Below are 22,276 nucleotides of genomic sequence, written 5' to 3'. Positions count from 1 at the left end.
TTATTAATTATAGTAACTTTAAGTCACACTGCCTAGGTTCCAATCTCATGGCTACCAATTAGTAACTGTGACCCTTGGCAAGCCATAAAATGGCTTAACTTCCATAAAAATGGGATCCTAATAGTACTTTCCTCGCACTGTTAGTAGACACTTAGCGATTGCAGCTGCTATGTTCCAGATATTGTTTTACGTATTTAGCGTATTTACTCCTCAGACGTCTGGGAGGCAGGTACTCTCACCCCATTTTACAGCTGGAGTTCCCACCCAGTGAGCAGCCAAACGGGATTTGAGCCAGGCAGTTTGTCAGCAGAGCCTTGCTTGAAGCTAGGCATCTAAAGCTGCCTCTCAAAAAGGGCAGTGGTCGGGATTACATAACAGAACGCTTACAAAGCTCTCAGCGAAAGCCTGGCACTTAATAAGTGCTCAATAAAGTTTCCTACGGTCACAGTGATATTTGGAGTTTTATGTTTGTTGTAGAACAAATACGCATACAATCGCGATTTCATTCAACAAGGAATTTAAAGAGACCTGCTGCCCCGGGCGGGATGGGAGCGCGGGTTGGGTGGGAGGAGGCGCAGCTGCGGGGCGCGCTGGCGCACCGGGAGGGCCGGGGGCGGGGTCAGCCAGGCCCCGCCCGCCGCCACCTGCGACAGGTGGAGCGCACGGGGCGGGCGCACGGCCATGTCCGCCGAGGGCTCGGAGCCGGGGCCGGGGTCCGGGTCCGGGCCCGGGCCGGGGCCACTCTGCCCCGAACACGGCCAGGCTCTGAGCTGGTTCTGCGGCTCCGAGCGACGGCCCGTGTGCGCCGCCTGCGCGGGGTTGGGCGGTCGCTGCCGGGGGCACCGCATCCGCCGGGCGGAGGAGCGCGCCGAGGAGCTGCGGGTGAGCGGGTGTGGGCGCCGGAAGGCGAGGGCTCCGGAGACCCCGGGCGCGCCTGGCGGGACCCGGCAGGGACTGGGGAGCCTGGGGCTGGGCGGACTCGACAGTCGGCCCCGGAGCCTAGGCTCCTCGGTGGCTTTGGCTGTAGGACTAGGCGGTTAAGGGTGTGGCCTCTGAAGTCAGGCTGGCCTGAGTTCGAATCTACTCCCTGTGAGTCACGTAACTCTGAGCCTCAGTGTCTTCATCTGTAGTTTGGGGACAACAACAATAATAATAGCGCGTATTTATTAGAGTTGTGAGATGTAAATAAGATAGTGGGTAAAATGCTTAGCGATAAGGGGATCCAGGCTCCCCAGGCCCCTTCCATTGCTTTGTTGAGGAAGCTGGGGCTGGCATGAAAGGCTCAGCTGCTCCAGTTCTCAGCGCAGGGTGTGCCCCAGCTCCCGCCCCTGTGGAAACTGACACTGATAAAATCCAGCCCGACCGTATCCCTTAACCCCTGGACTCAAAGCCCCCCTCCTCCTTTCGCCTCTTCCCCCTGCTCCTAACCCCTTCTGGCTTCTGGTGCGGTGATCTCTTTTTCGCTTTCAGGATTGGCCTTGACTGTACTTCAGGCTGGTTTAAGGGCTTCAGCTGGATAAACGGTGGGGGTAGGGAGAATATCAGGGGATTCCCCTTCACCCAGGCTTTCTCTCCACCTCCACTTCCAGCTCGGCTCCAGGGTGGCCACCTTCTTGTCATCACCATTCTCCTGAGCTGCTGAGATTGAGAGAGTCGAAGTCACCTTGGGCTTCTCTGTGGCCCCTGGGGATTTCCTTGCAATTTGATTAAACAGCTTGTTTTTCCCAACCCGACTCTGCAGTTCACCCCTGCTGTGAAGCCTGAGGGCTCTGGCTGGGGACTTCGCCTACTCAGAGTGACCTGTAATAAACACATCTTATATAGGGTGCTGGGCTCGGGAGGGGTTCAGTTTTTCAGCAACACCCAAAACTCCTGGTTCGTCCTACCTGTTACCTCTGTCAACAATAATGATGACAAAAATAAACCTGGATAACGCGGTGTAATCAACTTGCATAATGGACAAAAAAATTTGCAAACTCCAAAGTACTTAAATGTCTGTCATCTCATTCTGTCTTGACCACGCCTTTGAAGGGGTCCTACCTACATTTTACAGATGAGGCACTGGAGGCTCGGAACAAGGCAGTAACTCCTCCAAGCTTCCTAATGTTCAGGGGTGGGACCCAGGGAGTCATTGACTAGGCAAGAGGAAACTGCTGCTTTGCTTCGGCGGTTGGAGGGAGGAAATGATGCTAATGGGGGTGAGAATGTCATGGAAACCTTAAAAGTAGCTATCAGGACTGGATTTGAGTGGTGGAAAGAGTGAAGCCTCGGGCAGGTGGCAGGCCTGGTGCTAGTTTCGGTACTACCCTAGGGAACCTTCTTTGAACCCCTCTGAGGCCCTATGCATATTTATCTCCTTTGCCTGAAGGGAGGTGGGTCTTACCCTCTCTTCCTCCAAATTACAGTAGATTTCTATCTTTTGCACATTCCTTCCTCTATCCATCCAGTCAGCAAATAAATCTCACCCTAGGGCAAGATTATTACCAAAACCAGCACCAGTTCTACTGCTCTCCTACCTCTGGATTCCTGCCCTGTGGTTTTTCAGAAGCCTTCTCAGTGCTCTTAGTCCATGGTGCATGGTGATCACAGCTTCCTCCTAGTCAACTCAATTCTGTAACTTTGTATTTAGACCTATGAAATGTAACTAATTTCTACTTCTGGGTGGAAAGATTTACAAGGGCTTCCTGGAAGAGGTAGCTAAGTTGCCTTTTGGCAGATGGAACTGAGGCAGAACTCTTAGGGGAAACAGTGGAGGGACTGCTGCTTGGACAGGCTCTAGGTATCACCTGGAGAAACGGAGAGCAAAAGCAGGGCCCTGGCCCATACCTTCCTGGGGAAGTCACTTCTCTTTGGGCCTCAGCTTTCCCGTTTCTTTCTCTTTCCTTTTTTTTTAAAATTTATTTACTTATATTTATTTATTTATTTATTTTTGAGACAGTCTCACTCTGTCACCCAGGCTGGAGTGTGGAGTGCAGTGGTGCTATTTCAGCTCACTGCAACCTCTGCTTCCTAGATTCAAGAGATTCTTCCACCTCAGCCTCCCGAGTAGCTGGGACTACAGGCGCATGCCACTATGCCTGGCTAATTTTTGTATTTTTTGGTAGAGATGGGGTTTCACCACGTTGGCCAGGCTGGTCTCGAACTTCTGATCTCAGGTGATCCGCCCACCTCAGCCTCCCAAATTGTTGGGATTACAGGTGTGAGCCACCGTGCCCGGCCAGCTTTCCCATTTCTAAAACTCCCCTGAGCTCATGGATGATGCTCATAGCTTTGAGAGCCATGAACTGCTGAACCTCTTGTGGTCAAGGCAGTGGGTGTTCATTCATTCAACAAATATTTATTCAGGGCCTTCTATGTTCAGAAACTCTCTTTGAGGTACTAGGACATAGAGAAGTCAGACTTATGGTGCTTCTGTTCCAGTGGTGGGGGAGACAGATACCCAAAAAGGTAAACAAACACATAATATATAGTCAGAGAGTTGTAAGTGCAAGGGAGAATAATAAAGCAAAGTAAGAGATTGGGTGAGGAGGGAGATGGTCAGGGAAGACCTCTCTGAAGAGATGACATCTGAATGCAGTTGGGGAGTGAGACACACACACACACACACACACACACACACACACACACTGGTGGAAACGGAACTACAGGTGCAAAGGCACTGAAGTCAGGACAAGTTTGGTACATTTAAGGAACAGAAAGAAGGCCAGCATGGATAGAGGTAGAAAGTGATGTTGGAGAAATAAGCTGAGTCACATCAGGTGGGGCTAGGTTGGCTAAGCTAAGAAGCCTGATGTCATTGTGAGTGTACTGAAAGCCATTGGAGGGTTTTGAGTAGGGGCATGACCTGGTCTGATTTCCTTACAAAAGGTGGCTCTGGCTAGCTGGGGGGTTGGGGGTGCAGGGTACCCAGTTAAGAGGTTCTAACAGTGGTTCCTGTGAGAGATCATGGCAACCTGGATAGAATAACTGGAGTAGAGGTGACCAGAGGAGAGAGAGAGACTTTGGAGATGGGATTGATAGGACTCACTAATGGAATTGATGTGGGGTTGGAGACAAACTCCTGGGTTTTTGGTCTGGGTAACAGGTGAATGATTGATGGTGCTGCTTAATGAATGAGGATAACTTGGGGGAGAGCAGTTCTGGACAGAACACAAGGTATGGACAGTCAGGCAGCTGAGTATGACGAAGGACCAAGAGTGTGTGCGCCAGAAAGTGGTTGTAACGGGCTGAGCGTGGTGGCTCACGCCTGTAACATCCCAGCACTTTGGGGGGCTGAGGTGGGAGGATTGCTTGAGCCCAGGAGTTGGAGACCAACCTAGGCAACATGGCAAAAGTCCATCTCTACAAAAAATGCAAAAAGTAGCCAGGTGTGGTGACACGTGCCTGTAGTTCTAGCTACTCAGGAAGGACATGGGAGGATCACTTGAGCCTGGAAGGTCAAGGCTGCAGTGAGTCTTGATCATGCCACTGCACTCAGCCTGGACGACAAGCAAGACTCTATCTCAAAATAAATACATAAATAAATTTAAAAAGAAACAAACGGCTGGGTGCGGTGGCTCACACCTGTAATCCCAGCACTTTGAGAGGTCAGGGCGGGCAGATCACCTGAGGTCTGGAGTTCAAAACCAGCCTGGCCAACATGGTGAAACCCTGTCTCTACTAAAAATACAAAAATTAGCTGGGTGTGGTGACACACACCTGTAATCCCAGCTACTTGGGAGGCTGAAGCAGGAGAATCGCTTGAACCTGGGAGGTGGAAGTTGCAGTGAGCCGAGATCGCACCACTGCACTCCAGCCTGGGCAACCGAGTGAGACTCTGCCTCAAAAAATAAATAAATAAATAAAAATAAAAATAAACACAAGACAAAATGGACTTTAAGGCAAACGTAGTACTAAAGATAAAGTCACTTAGAGAATGTGCAGTTCACCAGCAGCATATAATGATTCTAATCTTAAATTTCTAAATAATATAGCCTGAGAATATTCACAGAGCAAAAATTTGTTTTAAAATTATTGTAATGATAGCCTGGGGTTCTGGGATGAAGACGGAAGTGAGGTCACAGAAGGGGATGTTGGACAGTGAAAGGTGGTCCCACTAGTGTGTTGGTGGCCTCAACTGAGCTGTTGCTGGAATAGGTATCCTAGAATTAGGGAGTGAGAAGGATAGGGCATGGTGGGTAGAGTGTGGATCCTTGAAATGGAGATTTAGGAGGTGGTGCAGTTTTTGATAATGATGAGATCTGGGCTATGACCATGGGAGTGGGTGGCTGACATGTGGTAACAGGAGAAAATCACTGGGATGGAGTGAATGGCTCAGGTACATGGACCAAGATGCCACAAGCGTTGTTTGTGTTGCAGAACAAGATTGTGGACCAGTGTGAGAGGCTGCAGTTACAGAGTGCTGCCATCACCAAGTATGTGGCGGACGTCCTGCCAGGGAAGAATCAAAGAGCAGTGGTAATTCCTCTTCTTTCCTCTCTACTCGGCCCCCTCCCAGGATAAGGCCTTAGACTTAGGGACTTGGGCAAGTCTAGGGTCCCTTACCAACCTCACAGACTCATTGTGCTACTAGCAAAGCTTCTCATCCCTCAGGGACTCAATTTTACCATCTGGGCAGGGTTCCTGTACCATACTTGGTGCAAAGACTCTGCTAGCAAATGACTTTCTTGGGTATCTTGGCATAGGGGATCAAGAAGGGTCGTATTCTTCTACCATCTGGTCATTTTCTGCCCAGCTGCAGAATTATAAAATAACCTAGGACTTTTACATTGAATATTCTCTGTGACAATCTTATGAAGTAGGTAGCAGTAACATCCCCATTTACAAATAGGAAAATGGGTCCTTATAGAGGTTAAAGAGGTTAACTGACCTGTCCAAGGACCCCATAGCCTCCTGGCAGTCGGTTCTGTGACCTGGATCTTCTGTCTCCTAGGCTAGTGCTCCTTCTGCTACATCCCACTGCTGATTCTTTTTTTAAATTTTTTTTCTTTTTGAGATGGGGCCTCACTCTGTTGCCCAGGCTGGAGTGCAGTGGTGTGATCTTGGCCCACAGTAACCCCTGGTTCAAGCGATTCTCCTGCCTCAGCCTCCCAAAGTGCTGGGATTACAGATGCCTGCCACCATGAGTGGCTAACTTTGTAAATTTTTAGTAGAGACGGGGTTTTACCGTATTGACCAGGCTGGTCTCGAACTCCTGGGCTTAAGCCATCCTCCCTCCTTGGCCTTCCAAAGTACTAGGATTACAGGTGTGAGCCGCCATGCCTGGCCTCCACTGCAGATTTTTTATTCAATGGACTCATTACCACTGCTGTGTCATCACTTTCAAGTATGCCTATCAGGGGCAGAGCCTATGAATTTCTTTCTGCATATCCCCTCCCTCCTTTCCCTATAGTACACGGAACAGACTTGGTACCACATTAGTCAGAGTTCTTTTAATTGCATGGAACAGAACCCAGTTGAACAAGTATAAGCAAAATGGGGCGTTTCCTGACAGGACACTAGGGGTCCTCTTAGGACCTAAAAGGGGCTAGACCAGGAACCAGAAAGCTGCTAGGAGTCCAGGCAGCTACTTGGTGCCCATCTATGCTTTGCTTTGCATGATGATCTCCATCTCCCTCCCCTGCCCTCTTCCCCTCTTCTTCTTTATCCTTTTTATCTTCTTGTCTTACTGCACTGGTTATGACCTTAGTACTGTGTTAAATAGAAGCTAGTGTGGCAAATCCTGGCTTTTTTTTTTTTTTGAGACAGAGTTTCACTCTTGTTGCTCAGACTGGAGTGCGATGGCGCGATCTCGGCTCACTGAAACCTCCGTCTCCTGGGTTCGAGCGATTCTCCTGCTTCAGCCTCCCGTGTAGCTGGGATTACAAGTGCCCACCACCACACCCAGCTAATTTTTTATATTTTTAGTAGAGATGGAGTTTCACCATGTTGGCCAGGCTGTTCTTGAACTCCTGACCTTAGGTGATCTGCCCACCTCGGCCTCCCAAAGTGCTGGTATTACAGGCGTGAGCCACTGTGCCTGGCCTGACAAATCCTGACTTTAAGAGGAAAGCTACCAATATTTCACCAGTTATTTATTTAACAAATCTTTATTGAGCACCTACCATGTGCCAGATACTGTTGTTCAATGGGTTAGGCATTCCCCAGTGAATAAAACAGAAATTCCTATTTTCATGAAGCCTACATTCTTGTCACAGAAGAGGGACAGTAACAAAATCTATGTTATGTCCGAAGGTGATATGTGCTATGGGGAAATATAAAACAGAAAGGGGAATAGGACGGGTTGCAATTACATGTGCTGTGACCAGGAATGACTTCTTTCAGGATTGACTTCATTAAGAAGGTTGAGGCTGGGCGCAGTGGCTCATGCCTGTAATCCCAGCACTTTAGGAGGCCGAGGCGGGTGGATCACGAGGTCAGGAGTTCGAGACCATCCTGGCTAACGTGGTGAAACCCCGTCTCTACTAAAAATACAAAAAAATTAGCAGGGCATGGTGGCAGGCGCCTGTATTCTCAGCTACTCGGGAGGCTGAGGCAGGAGAATCACTTGAACCCGGGAGGCGGAGGTTGCAGTGAGCTGAGACTGTGCACTGCACTGCAGCCTGGGCAACAGTGTGAGACTCTGTCTCAAAAAAAAAAAGAAAGAAACACTTTGGCTGCTATGTATAGAAGTGATTATAGGCGGCAAAGGTTAAAGCAGGGAGACCAGTTAGGAAGCCATTGTAATAATCCAGGTGGGAAACAAGTGTGGTCTGGACCCAAGCAATGGTGGCAAAACTAGTGAGAAGTGGCTAGATTCTGCATATATTTTGAAGAGGCAACAGGATTTGCTGATGGACTAGATGTAGGCTATGAAAGAAAGAGGGGAGGTGTCAGGATAATGCTTAAGTTTTTTTATTTGAGCAACTGGCAGGATGGAGCAGCCATGAACTGGGGTGGGGAAGGACTGCATGTGGAGTGATGGTTGGCGGAGGCAGGGAGGGGAGTGGGGGAGAGCAGGCATGCTAAGTTGTTGTGGGCATGTTATGTTTGAATACCTATTTGACATCCAAGTGAAGGTGCTGAGTAGGTAGCTGCATATATGAGTTGGGAGAGGGCTGGGTTGGAGATATAAATTTGGGATTTATCAGTGTATACATAGTATTGAAAGCCGTGGGAGAGGATGACATCACTAAGTGAATGAGTGTAGACACGAAAGAGCAGCGGTCCAAAGACTGAGCCCTAGGGCACTTCACCTCCTATTGAGAAGACAGAAGGAACCAGCGAATGGGGACCAAGAAATCAGCTAATGAAACGGAAGTAAACTAAGAGAGCAGAGTGTCCTAGCATGGGTTCCAAGGAGGTGGGAGAGATCACTGCTCTCAAATGGTGTATATTTATTTAACTATCTTATCACAGGCATAGATTCATGTGATTACTACCACAATTAAAATACAGAACAGTTCCATCACTAGGACTCCTTGTGCTACCCTTTTATAGCCACATGTACCCTTTCCTATCCCCTTGTATTATTAATACAAAATTTCTGAATTTGGATTGCTAATCTCAGTAAAGCATTTTTTATTTTTGTTTTAGGATTTTTGCTTGTATGCTCAGGAGTGAGATTAGTCTATGAATTTCATTTCTTGTACAGTCCTCATCAGATTTGGTATCAAGGTTATGTGAGCCTTATTCAATGGATTGGGAAACAGAACTCTTTTTTCTTAAGGGTTAACTTAAGATTAAGTTGTTCTTAGTTTTGATCAAAGTTGCCACAGGTTTGACTGTTAGTCTTTAGAACCAGCTTCTAGTATTTTTGGTCTACTCTTTTGTATCTTTGTCTTAATTTCATTATTATTTCTTTCTCTTTTTTTAGACAAAGTCTCACTCCATTGCCCAGGCTGAAATGCAGTGGCGCAATCATAGCTCACTGCAGCCTTGAACTCCTGGGCTCAAGTGACCTGCTGCCTTGGCCTCCCAAACTGCTTGGATTACCAGCATGACCCGGTACTGTGCCTGGCCTGTAGAGTTCTATATATATATCTATTAAGCTTATTCATTGGGCTGAGCATGGTAGCTCATGCCTATAATCCCAGCACTTTGGGAGGCCAAGGCCAGGAGGATCACTTGAACCCAGGAGTTTGAGACTGTTTTGGGCAATATAGCAAGACCCTGTCTCTACAAAAAATTAAAAAATTATCCAGACATGATGGCATGGGCCTATAGTCCCAACTATTTGGGAGGGTGAGGTGAGAGGATCACTTGAGCCTAGGAGTTTGAGGCTGCAGTGAGCTATGATTGCATCACTGCATTCTAGCCTGGGTGACAGAGCGAGACCCTGTCTCAAAAAACAAAAAATAAAAACCTCTTTTTTTTTCTTTTTTGAGACAGAGTCTTGCCCTGTCACCCAGGCTGGAGTGCAGTGGTGCGATCTCAGCTCACTGCAGCCTCCACCTCCCAGGTTCAAGCAATTCTCCTGCCTCAGCCTCCTGAGTAACTGGGATTACAGGCTTCCACCACCAGGCCCAGCTAATTTTTGTATTTTAGTAGAGGCGGGGTTTCACCGTATTGGCCAGGTTGGTCTTAAACTCCTGACCTCGGGTGATCCACCTGCCTCAGCCTCCCAAAGTGCTGAGATTACAGGTATGAGCCACCGTGTCCAGCCACAACTACACTTTTAAAAGGATGCTTGGACTATTTTTCCAGCATTTCTCTATTTTATTCTGAGAGGGTTTTTGGTTTGTCTACTCTCTGTCATGTGTTTGGAAAGGGAAGTTTTTCTTTTCTTTGCTCTCCTTTTCTGGGAATGGCTCAACAAACTTGTTGAGAATGACTAGAGTCTTTTAGGCAGGAATCAGAATCTGATTCATCTTGGGTGAGGATCTGTTTTGATCCAGGATCACACAGTACAACCATGGTTTCAGGGGCTCACCCTGTGGGTAAGGCATTAAAGTGGGATAAACAGGAGAATAATCGTGGGCTGGATGCAGTTGCTCATGACTGTAATCCCAGCACTTTGGAAGACTGAGGCAGGAGGATCGCTTGAGCCCAGGAGTTCAAAGCTGCAGTGAGCTATGATTGTGCCACTGCATTTCAGCCTGGGCATCAGAGCAAGACCCTGTCTCTTAAAGAAAAGAAAAGAAAAAAAAAGATAAAGAAGAGCAATAGTGAATGAATGTTATTGAACACATAATGTAGCAGGCTTTGTTCTACTTACTTTATAAATATTAACACATTTAACCCTCACCATAGCCTTATCAGGTAGGTACTATTATTATCCTCATTTTACAGATTAGAAAATAGAGGCATAGGGAAGATAAGGAATATGTTCCAAGTTCCACAGCTAATGAGCGGAGCAGTTAAGATTTAAATCTAGACACTATCTCTAAAGCTTAATTTCCTGACCACTATGTTATGTTGCCTCAAGAGCACACTATAAACTTGGAGTCTTACCTTCTGGGTTCACTTGCCATTCACTTAGCTAGTCTCTCCTCCCTGTAAGGCAAACTGTGGGTCTCAGTGTTTTCTGTAAAATAGGAATGATTGCCCTGTGCACTGTACAAAGCAGGTCTTAAGGGACAGGGCATAGGGAAAGCTGCTGGCTGTCCCTGACTTTCTGACATGAAGGAGGCAGTTCTATTCCCACTTGTCTGGCAAGAGTACAAGTGCAGCTGCCTTATGCAACAGGTGCCTTTGGGAAGGATTGGTTGCCAGGTGGCATCTGGTGTAGGGGAATGGGACTGGACTGAGAGTCAAGAGAATTGGGTTCGAGTCTCAGCTTTGCTACTGAATTGCCATGTGAGCACTATGAAGAGATCCTTTACTAAGTCAGAAAAAATTTCCTGGGTGGGCACAGTGGCTCATGCCTATAATCCCAGCGCTTTGTGGGGCTGAGTTGGGCTTATTTATTGAGCCTAGGAGTTTGAGACCAGCTTGGGCAACATGGTGAAACTCCATCTCTATTAAAAAAAAATTAAAAAAAAAATTTCCCATTCAGTCAATATTTGAGTACCTACTGCATGCCAGGCACTGTGCTAAGAATTACAAGAAGACACCTGTTAATTGTCTGAGAATTGATTTCAGGCCTCTTCTGTGGCAGATAAAAATTCTACCACATAACCAGTTGAAATGGACAGCTTTAGGAAGTCATCAGTTTTTTCCCTCAAACATGGTGAAATATCAACTGTACCACTGCTGGTATGGATCCTGCTGATGGGAATGACTTTTTAGGCCCTCTGCTCTGCAATTCTGTGATTCTCTGACCTTGATCCTTTGACCTTGTATTCCCAACTGTGATTAAGCAGAGTATTCTAGTTGGGCTCTAAGTCCTGCCCAGGTCTTCCATTATGTGATCATGGCTCCCTGAGATATGGCCTATGTGTCTGCATCTCAAATTTCTTTACCCTAAACCATATTTGGGAAGTCTTGGGGCAGAGATGTCAAAGTAAAAGGCTTACATGCTATTATTTCCATTACTAAGCCCGTGGCAGACATTGCTAATCAATCTCAACACTCCTTTCCACTGAGCCTAAACCCTCTTAAATCCTGACCGGAGCTTTGCACAGACCACCCAACTCCTCATTTTATCCCTCATTAGAGCATGGCCAGTGCAGCGAGGGAACTGGTTATCCAGCGGTTGAGTCTGGTGAGGAGTCTTTGCGAGAGCGAGGAGCAGCGGTTACTGGAACAGGTGCATGGCGAAGAGGAGCGGGCCCACCAGAGCATCCTGACACAGCGGGTGCACTGGGCCGAGGCGCTGCAGAAGCTTGACACCATCCGCACTGGCCTGGTGGGCATGCTTACTCACCTGGATGACCTCCAGCTGATTGTAAGTCAGGCAAGGGTGAGGGCATGACCAGTTGGCCAGGCTCCCCAAAAGCCTGAAAATATCGAGAATGTTTGTCGGTATGAGGAGGGTGGAAATGAGAATTTGGAGCAGGGATGAGTGACAAAGATTCTTTGCTTGGCCAAACTTTAGTCAGGCTTCTGAGCCTTCTCCCAGGCCCATCTGTGCACTTCATTATAAAATCCAGTTTTTGCAAAATAACCCTGCTAAGTCAGTGTAGCCAGAAACCCCCATCCTTGATATCTGATCATCCTTGATATCTGATCAGGTTCCTCATCCACCACCATCCCCTAGGTGATGTCTGATCACTGTGTTCTGTCTGCAGCAAGAATCCTGTTAGGTAGGTTTAGCCATAATCCCCCTTACCCCCAATGTTTCCTCTTAGTAATTTTCCATCCACTAACCCCCAACCCTGCTCCTTAGCTATAAATTCCTACCTGCCCACGCTGTATTCAGAGTTGAACCCAGTCTCTCTGCCATTGCAAGACCCCATTGCAATGAGGTCTTGAATAAAGTCTGCCTTACTGTGCTCTAACAGGTATCATTGAATAATTTCTTCTCTGACATGAGGCAAGGGAATAAAACTATGTTTCTTTGGCACTGATAATAGTTTTCTTTTGATAGTGAGTCATTGTGTACTGAGTGCCTATTATATGTGAAGCACTGTGCTATGGGGCAGAGTAACGAGATGCAGCTGTCAGCTGCTCCCAGCCTTACAAAGGAGACAAATACACTGGCTGACAATTAGGATATGGAAGGATATGTGCTATGGTAGAGGAACTCACCCATGCTAGGGACGGACAATCCAGGCTAGGGGAAAGAGGGGTCAGGGAAGGTTCCCGGATGAAGCGACTTAGAAGCTGATGCCTGAAAGATAAGAAGACTAGCTGTGTCAAAGGAAGTGAGGAGGTGGAAAGAGTTCAGGAGCATGTAGAGAGAACACTGTGCTCCGGGGAGCTGACAAGGTCTTCGATATGAAAACACAGAGCTCATCCTTAATCCTACCACCCAGAAATCACCATGATTCATATTTGGTACATAGCCTTTCAAAGTATTTTATATAGATAGGCAGCTGCCTGCAGTTTTGAGGGGAGAAGGTGGCATCTGAGTCACAAGCAGAGGAAAGAGAATGTGGAACACCTGAGCTGTCCCACTGCCTCTGCAAGTAGGGCAGTTCCTATGACTGCTCGAAACTGTGCATTCATTTAGTCACAGCATCCATGGACAGAGCATGCTCTTTCACAGACACTGGGACAGTCACAATAGAAGACTCAGAAAGAGTCGCAGCCATCCAGGAGCTGACAGTCTTCATGGGAGATGCTGTTGGGTGAACAGGCGATGGTCCTGAGTGGAGTTGAGGGGAATCCAGGATGCCCTGGGACATGGGGTAGAGTGATTCATTCTGAGCATGTGTTATGGGTGTGTGTGTGTGTGTGTGTAGAATAGCCTAGAAAGCTTATGCTGGTCTTAAAGACTAGAAGTTTTTATTCTAGAGTCCACATGGAGCCCTTTCTGGTAGTTAAATCTGTCTTAGCATTGACTCCCTGCTGGGTATCTGGTGCCAAGCTTGACTTTGTTTTCTTTTCTCACAGCAGAAGGAGCAAGAGATTTTCGAGAGGTGAGTATAGACCCCGTGATTTGACTGGGTAGTCTTGGAGACCCTTAGGCCTCTTCACACTCCACTGCCTTCAGCCCTGCTGCTCTTGGGAGAATGCACAGGGTGTGCAGCTGAGTGGCTTTTCTGGAGCCTGGCTCTGTGGACAGGGAATGTCTCTGCCCTTGGCTTAGAGAACTGCTTTAAAACACATGGAAAGGCAGTGGAATACTTAGTAATCCAAGGCTTGCCACTGCTTTCTTAAACTTCCTCTGTAAAAAGGTAGTCACCCTGTTGGAGGGTTTTACCACCTCCATGTGCAGATGAAAATGTTGAGATTCAAAAAGGGGAAGGGATCTCCCTAAGCCTGGAACCAGGGGTTGGACCCATCTAACACCTGCCCCGGTACTGTTGCCTCTGCCTCACTTCTCCTTTCCCTGATGGAGGAATCTTTGAAACTTAAGTCTGCATTACCATTCAGATTTTGCATTTTAGCTCTTCAGTAATAAAAGAATTTCACCAGGTCCTGCCTGAGTTCTAAAAGAGCTGAGGGCCTGAGGAAGTGGCCAAGAGGACATAATTTACCAGGCAGAGTAATTCACAAACCTTCTGTGTGAAATTTCAGAGCTATACTTAGGGAACACAGTCCATTCTTCTTATTTATTTACTTATTTTTCTGTATTTCAATGGGTATAAATTATTTATATTTAAGTTTCAATAGTAATACATGTGCATGAGAGAAAAAAAATCCACCAATATAAAGCCATTTAAAATGAAAAATGAATCTTGCTGGGCATGGTGTCTTACACCTGTAATTCCAGCACTTTGGGAGGCCAAGGCAGGAGGGTAGCTTGAAGCTAGGAGTTTGAGACCAGCCTGGGCAATACAATAAGACCTGATATCTACAAAAAAATAAAAAAATAGCCATTCTTCGTGCTGAGAGCTTATAGTCCCAGCTTCTCAGAAGGCTGAGACAGGAGGATCACTTGAACCTGGGTGGTTGAGGCTACAGTGAGCTGTGCTCACACCACTGCACTCAGCCTGGGCAACAGAGTAAGACCCTGTCTCAAAGAAAAAGAAAAAGGAAAAAGAAAAATGAGTCTGCATTACCCTTTCCCAATCCCATTCCCTGACAGCGATGGGTTTGAATAGATGTGCGTTTGTGGACTTATATATAGTCATAGGAGGGTATGTGGCGGTTTTTTAGTTGTTGTCTTAAAAATGTTTTTTAGGCCCGGTGGCTCATGCCTATAATCCCAGCACTTTGGGAGGCCGAGGAAGGTGGATCACTTGAGGTCAGGAGTTCAAAACCAGCCTGGGCCAAGATGGTGAAATCCTGTCTCTACTAAAAATACAAAAATTAGGTGTGGTGGCGTGTGCCTGTAGTCCCAGCTACTCAGGAGGCTGAGGCAGGAGAATCTCTTGAACCCAGGAGGCGGAGGTTGCAGTGAGCTGAGATGCGCCACTGCACTCCAGCCTGGGCGACAGAGTGAGACTCCACCTCAAAAAAAAAAAAAAAAAAAAAAAAGCTGGGCATGATGACTCACGCCTGTAATCCCATCACTTAGGGAGGCCTAGGCAGGCAGATCGCTTGAGGTCAGGAGTTCACAACCAGCCTGGCCAATATGGCGAAAGAAACCTATTAAAAATACAAAAATTAGCTAGGTGCGGTGGCGTACCCCTGTAATCTCAGTTACTGGGGAAGCTGAGGCAAGAGGATCACTTGAGCCCAGGAGGCGGAGGTTATAGTGAGCTGAGAGCCTGCCACTGCACTCCAGACTGGGTGATGGGAGTGAAACCCTGTCTCAAAAAAAACAAAAAAATCAAAACACAGATAGGATCATTTTATACCTGTTGTTGTGAAACTTGTTAGGCTATCTGGGACATCTTTCCACATCAGTACATTTACATTCACGTCACTTTTTTGAAAGTTTGTGAAATATTGCAGTGTAGACGGATCATATTTATTTTACTGTCTCCTAACGCATGCTTGGCTTGTTCCCACTTCTCCCCTTGTACAATCTTTTCACACTTCTGCCCATCTTCTCTATCTCCTTTATCTTTGTCATCTTCCTTTAATACAGTGTGTCCTTAATATCAAGCTGATCTGATTTTTTTAATTGATCTTTAATTTTTTATTCAAATGATTCATTTATTCAAATGATTTCAAACTTAGAAAAAAGTTGCAAAGGTAGTATAACGAGCTCCACGTAGAAAATATCAATTGTTGACATTTTGCCACATTCATTGTCGCTCGTTCTCTCTGTCTTCCTATTTATCTATCTAGTATATATGTTAGAAACTTATTTTTTTATGGTCTATTTGAGAGTAAATTCCAGAAAACATGAACTTTTCTTTCAAGATACTTCAGCATGTTTCTCCTAGAAACAAAGACATTCCCTTACATCACCCCAGTGTAAATTAAGGAAATTTAACATTGATATAATACTACAATCTAATACACAGTCCATATCCAACTGTTGCCAATTGTGCAAAAGCTCTTAATAGTGTTTTATTTTGTTTTCCTAATTCAGCTGTCTTTTTAAGTCTAGAATTATTCCTTAGCTTTTTCTTTTTTTTTTTTTTTTTAACATTTTTAAAGAGTCAAGGCCAGTTTTATAGGATCTCCTTCAGTTGGGTTTATCTGATGTTATCTTATGATTAGATTCAAGTTATACATTTTTAGCAGGAATACTTCATAAGTGATCTGTCTTCAGTTCATCATATCTGGGGGCACATGATGTCCCTTTGTCCGTTATCAAGGATGTCAATTTTGAGCACTTGGATGTCTGCCAGGTTTCCTCATTATAAAGTTACTCTTTTCCTTTTATAATTAATAAGCAGTCTGTGAGGAGACACCTTCTGCATATATATCCTGTGTCCCTTCAGACTTTCTCCCAATAGTTTTAGCATCCATTGGTCACTCCTGCCTGAATTATTCCTTTTATTTGCTTGTTTGTTTGTTCCCTTATTCAATATTAATACAGACTCATGGATTCTTATTTTATTCAGTGCATTATAATCTGTCACTGTTATTACTAATTTTGACATTCAGACTGTCCCAGATTTGGCCCATAGAAGCCCCTTCAAGCTGGACCCTGTGTCCTTTTGAAAAGTTGCCATCATTCTTTGAGCACTTTCTTGCTCTCTGGCACAAGACACACAAGAAGAAAACCCCAGCTCAACTTGTGCTTTTCCTGCCCCTGAATCAGCTGCTTCTCCAGGGGACCTGGTTGTTTTTAGTGGAGAATGATATTTAGAAACCAAGATCTGAGCATTAAGGGTACTCAGTGACCTTGCTTCTAGGCCTCACTCAGCTCACTCAGTGTATAGCAGATGGAACTAGGAAGAGAGAAAGAGAGAGAGAGAGAGTGTGTGTGTAGCTGTCTGATGCATTAGTTTGTGTCACAGCTTCTTTTTTTTTTTTTTTTTTTGAGATGGAGTCTTACTCTGTCACTTAGGCTGGAGTGCAGTGGCGCAATCTTGCCTCACTGCAACTTCCACCTCCTGGGTCCAGGCGATTCTCCTGCCTCAGCCTGCCAAGTAGCTGGGATTACAGGCATGTGTCACCACACCCAGCTAATTTTTGTTATTTTAGTGGAGACAAGGTTTCACCATATTAGCCAGGCTGGTCTCGAACTCCTGACCTCAAGTGATCCTTCCGCCTCAGTCTCCCAAAGTGCTGGGATTACAGGCATAAGCCACCATGCTCAGCCTGTATCACAAATTCTAATTCCAATGTAACACCTCAAGGTTTTTCCTTTGCCCTCTCCCTTTCTACATTTGTACCTTTTGTTATTTTACAGTGAGGACTCCAGCCCCCAACAACATCAGTATTTGCTCAGTCCTACAATACATACAAAGTTGTCTGAGCATTGCTAAGCCCATACTACTATTGACAGGCCTATCCATCGAGTTCCAGATTTGTCTGTAGTTCTTTATGCCCCCAGGCTGAGGGAATATACTCTCAAAGTAGTGTTCATAAGTTGTGAAGCCCCATCTAGCCGGAAACTCACTTATCTGAGAAGTGCCTTGTTGGCTCTGGTGTTTCCACGCTTGTGGCCGGGCTCAACTCTGACTGGACACTGCAGCAGATCCTGCTGCACCATCTGGGCATTCTGATCCTGGCCAGGGCCTGCTGTGTTCAGGCCCTTTTTCATTTCCACCCCTTTGGGGCCATGAGTTTTGTCTTCGGTACCATAGAGCAGCTAGCCCAGGTGGTTCGCTGTAGACTTCACTATGTTCAGCCTCACATTTGCCCTGGGATGACAGCTTAGCACTGCTGACATCAGCTCCTCTTTCTTCCCCACCTGTTGGCGGGAGCTCCTGCGTTCTGAGAAGATGGCAATAGACCCTCTGTTGTCCTGACCACAAAGAGCCTTTGTTACTAGAGCTTGCTCCCAGCATTTCTAAGGTTCTGTTCACCTTATGCCTCCCAAGACAGAACAGTGACAGTCTTGCAAAGAGCCATCAGGGCACATGCCCCACCCCTGTGCCCACTCCATTTATGCACAGAGCCATGAGATATGGGGAGAGAGCGTGTGTACTCGGAAGCACTGCCTGATCTCAATGCCATCTTCAGGATTGGAGGCAGTAGGAAAGGTCTTTCTCAGCACCTGGGTCAAAAGGCTGCAAAGCTCCATGGTAAACCCCTACTTTGCCCTATATTCCTTTGAGATTTCACTTCAGGTCAAAGAAAAAATTATGTTGAATGCTGCCTGGGCATCATCCCAGTTTTGTTCTATTTTTGCATGGAGGCATGACTTGAATCCAGCTCCCCTTTTTAGCTCTGAATCTGTTCTGTCCTGTTAAATCAGATAACCACTACCTCCCAGGTTATAGCAAAGTTGAGGTGTGATTCTGTAGAGAAAACAGCAAACCCAGGCCCTCGCTGCTGATACATGGCAGTTTTCAACTCCTAGGCATCATATTGTCCCAAATTACCTCTCCAGCAAAACCCAGCCCCCATTGTGAGCTGAGGAGAGAGTTATTGAGAGCACACAGTGCCATGATTCATTTGTGGCTAGGGTGATAACTGATGGCCCTTTCCTCTGTGGACCCCTCAGGTGTTTGCATTTTTAAAGTGGAGTGGCTGTACCTTCTGACAAAACCCAGGGAAACATGACTGCCCCAACAGGTCTGAGAGGGAGGTGAGATATTTTCCAGGCAAGGGCAAGATGTTGGAGTAGAAAGACTATCGTGCAGGGGTTCCAGAGGCCCAGGAGGTCTTAGCCCCAGCTCTGCCATTAACTTACTGAGGGGCTCTGGCAAGTTGCTTCCTCTGCAGAGCACACCACCTTCAATTTCTAATACTGGCACCAAGAACACATCTTCCTATAAACTGTCCACCAGCTTTGCTAAAATTAAGGTTTCTGGGGGGCACAGGGGAAATGGCCACCTTCCCTTTTGGCCCAAGCACCTGTGTGGGGCCTGGATGCCACTCTTTTTTTTTTTTTTTTTTTGAGACAGGGTCTCACTCTGTCACCCATGCTGGAGTGCAGTGGCATGATCTTGGCTCACTGCAGCCTCGAACTCCTGGGCTTAAGCAATCATCCCACCTCAGCCTCCCAAGTAGCTGGGACTACAGGTGCACGCCACCACACCCAGCTAATTTTTAAATTTTTTGTAGAGATGGAGTCTTATTATGTTGCCCATGCTGGTCTCAAACTCCTGGGCTCAAGTGATCCTCTCCCACATCAGGCCTCCCAAAGTGCTAGGGTCACAGGGGTGAGCCACTGCACCTGGCCCTAGCTGCCAATCTTGGTATCACCTGATAGGAGATTTTACTTCTGTTCTTCTCTTCACCCCATATTGATCCAGATATATTTCCAGAACCATCCTGAATCTCTGTCTCTGTTTTTCCCCATATAAGGACCGAAGAAGCAGAGGGCATTTTGGATCCCCAGGAGTCGGAAATGTTAAACTTTAATGAGAAGTGCACTCGGAGCCCACTACTGACCCAACTCTGGGCAACGGCGGTTCTTGGGTCTCTCTCAGGTTAGGAGCAGTAGAGCCCAGGATCATTAGGACAACTGGGCTTCTGTCTGTCTGTCTGGGGTTCACTCCTGGTTCACACTGGGGACCCGTGCTTCTGAGATGATAGCTTAAACAAGTCATGCTGGATGCAGGCTGGTCAGTAGGGTCAAGGTTCCAGACAGGCCTGGGGCAGCTGGGCCAAGTCCTTCCCATTTCCGGACTAACATGTTCTGTGGTTGGGTCAAAGATAAATCTCATTCCTATAAGTCATGTCTTCCTTATATCCTGACCTACTAGGGCAGCCCAGTATTATTTATTGGAAACCTGGGGTTTCTCTTTAAGAAGATATAATTGATGGCCAACTGAAGAACATCTGGACCAAGAATCAAACTGCCTGATTTGCCTCACTTATTCACTTTACACACACTGACTCAGGCCAACTGTGGGCCCCACCCTGTGCCGCATGCTGGGGCCACAGAGGTAAACTGACATGGTCTTCTGCCTCCAGGAATTCCCATTTAGCACGGAGGTTCTCCAGAGCAGGCCTCCTCCAAGTTAGATGGAAGCTTCCATTCTCCCAACGGTAGTCTTTCACAATTCGTGGAACAGTTAGGTTAATAGACTGATTTTTTTTTTTCAGTTTTAATCCTCCCTCCTCGTATTATCCTTACAATTTTGGTACAAGCTGTAGCTTCTCTACTCTAGATTCTGGTATCAAATGATGCCTGATTTACCAGCAGTTTAGATATTTGCTAGAAATTGCTTATCTCATGCTTCCTAGCTCCCAGAGGCTGTGTTTCTAGGACAAGTCCAATCTGGAGGCCACAGATATGACCAAGTAGAAAGAGTATAATCAGTGCTAGGTATAGGAACAAAATGTTTTGTCTTCATTTTGCCCCTCCCACCAAGTCAGTGTGTAAACTTGGGCAACTCCCTTTTTCTCTCTGGGCCTTATTTCTATCAGAGTTTACAGTTGAGGGTCTTGACTGATAGTAACTATTGTTATAAAGGCTACAGTTTATAGAGCACTTACATGCTGGGCACTTTACATGTATGATTCTGTTTAATTCTCGTGATCACCCAGTGAGAAGTCCTATTTTGACCCCCATTTTGCAGACAAGGCTCAGAGAGAGTAAATGGCTTATATGAGGTCACCATGCTAGTGAGTGGTGAGGAACCTTTTGCTACCTGGCAGGACCAGGTTAGGGCAGGGGTGGGCCCTCGGCAACTCTGAGAATTCTTTCTGGCAGGCACAGAGGACATACGGATCGATGAGAGGACAGTCAGCCCCTTCCTGCAATTGTCAGATGATCGAAAGACCCTGACCTTCAGCACCAAGAAGTCAAAGGCCTGTGCAGATGGCCCGGAGCGCTTCGACCACTGGCCCAATGCCCTGGCTGCCACCTCCTTCCAGAATGGGCTCCATGCCTGGATGGTAAATGTCCAGAACAGTTGTGCCTATAAGGTGGGCGTGGCTTCAGGCCATCTGCCCCGCAAGGGTTCTGGCAGTGACTGCCGTCTGGGCCACAATGCCTTCTCCTGGGTCTTCTCTCGCTATGATCAGGAGTTTCGTTTCTCACACAATGGGCAGCACGAGCCCCTGGGGCTGCTGCGGGGCCCAGCCCAGCTGGGTGTAGTGCTGGACTTGCAGGCTCAGGAGCTGCTCTTCTATGAGCCAGCCTCCGGCACAGTGCTCTGTGCCCATCATGGGTCCTTCCCAGGGCCCCTCTTCCCAGTCTTTGCTGTGGCCGATCAGACCATTTCTATCGTCCGCTGACCTCTGGCCACAGGAAGCCAGGTCCACCGCCCACCACCCTTTCAGGCCATGTTTCTACTCAGTGTGCTTTTCCCAAATGATGTGTGTGGTGCTTCTAAGAGAAACAGGGCCCATAACCAGTGGGCAGCTTTAGGAGGGATGGGGATCTGTTTCAGATCTAGGCATAACCTGTAAATCACAGGTGTCCAAACTTTTGGCTTCCCTGGGCCACATTTGAAGAAGAATTTTCTTGGGCCACATAAAATACACTAATGATAGCTGATGAGCTAAAGAAAAAAAAAAAGTCTGTGTATAATTTTTGTGATATCTGCCACCACAGATAAGCAAAAAAGTCCTTGCATTCAAAGGGTTGGAGATTGCTGCTTTGAGTGCTGGGTACCTGTGGGGAACCTACTACTCCCTGGGCCTTAGTCTCCCAAATCCACCATGTATCTGCCCCTCTGAGGGTGTCTTCACTTTGTCTCTGGCATCTAGCATGGTGCCTGGTGCATAGTAAGCATGCAATAAATATTTGGCAGGTGAGTGGATGGATAGATGGATAGGTGAATGTAGATGGATAGGTGAATGTAGGTGGACAGGTGACTGGGTGGATGTTGTGGTCTCTGGAGAAGCACTGCCATTCAGCCTCCTGCTCCAGCTTTTCACATGCAGAAATGCTCTCTTCACAGGCAGAGAAGCCTGTGGCTAAAGTTTCCACATCCCATTAATTCAGTGCTTCTTTTTCATGACATGGCACATAGAGAAAATATTTTTTTCTAGCACACAAGAGCAACCTGAAAGGCTGCTCCTGGCCAGAGGACTCTGTCCTGGGGGACCGTGTCCTCCCCCATGTCCTGCCTAGGCCCTCAGAGGACCAGGGGATCATGTCTCCAGGTAACCCGACTGTAGCCCCTGCTGGCTGAGCTCCAGCCTGTGCCCACTGATAATAGCAGGGACGGCCTTTTCTCTTAGAGCAGCTGATAAGTTTCCCTACCTGATGGCCCCCTCTGACATAAACTGCACACCTGGGGTGATGGCTTAAAGCCAGAAAGAGCTGAGGGAGTTAAGAGGGCCAACCTTAGGGCACGTGGGCATTATTAAAGGTCTTAAAAGCATTGAAGATTTA

At 46.9% G+C, this 22,276-nt stretch overlaps 1 protein-coding gene across 3 annotated transcripts; it reads left to right on the top strand.

Annotated features, from left to right (window-relative positions):
- Positions 1 to 636: 636 nt before the first annotated feature.
- On the top strand, positions 637 to 22,276 carry BSPRY (B-box and SPRY domain containing). Of its 3 annotated transcripts, none has more exons than XM_034928879.3 (6): positions 637 to 882; positions 5,359 to 5,457; positions 11,576 to 11,806; positions 13,420 to 13,442; positions 19,291 to 19,415; positions 20,645 to 21,729. In XM_034928879.3, exons 1-6 carry the CDS (start codon positions 682 to 684, stop codon positions 21,169 to 21,171), a joined length of 1,206 nt encoding a protein of 401 aa, XP_034784770.1. In that variant the 5' UTR covers positions 637 to 681; the 3' UTR covers positions 21,172 to 21,729. The 3 variants fall into 3 exon arrangements, with proteins under 3 accessions (XP_034784770.1, XP_063450329.1, XP_034784769.1); XM_034928878.3 differs by having other exon boundaries at positions 638 to 882; positions 13,417 to 13,442; positions 20,645 to 22,276; XM_063594259.1 differs by lacking the exons at positions 19,291 to 19,415; positions 20,645 to 21,729 and adding an exon at positions 14,651 to 19,279 and having other exon boundaries at positions 13,417 to 13,442.

The sequence above is a fragment of the Pan paniscus genome, chromosome 11 (assembly GCF_029289425.2).
Source record: "Pan paniscus chromosome 11, NHGRI_mPanPan1-v2.0_pri, whole genome shotgun sequence".
NCBI classification, from domain to species: domain Eukaryota; kingdom Metazoa; phylum Chordata; class Mammalia; order Primates; family Hominidae; genus Pan; species Pan paniscus.
This window is presented reverse-complemented; position numbering and strand designations above follow the sequence as displayed.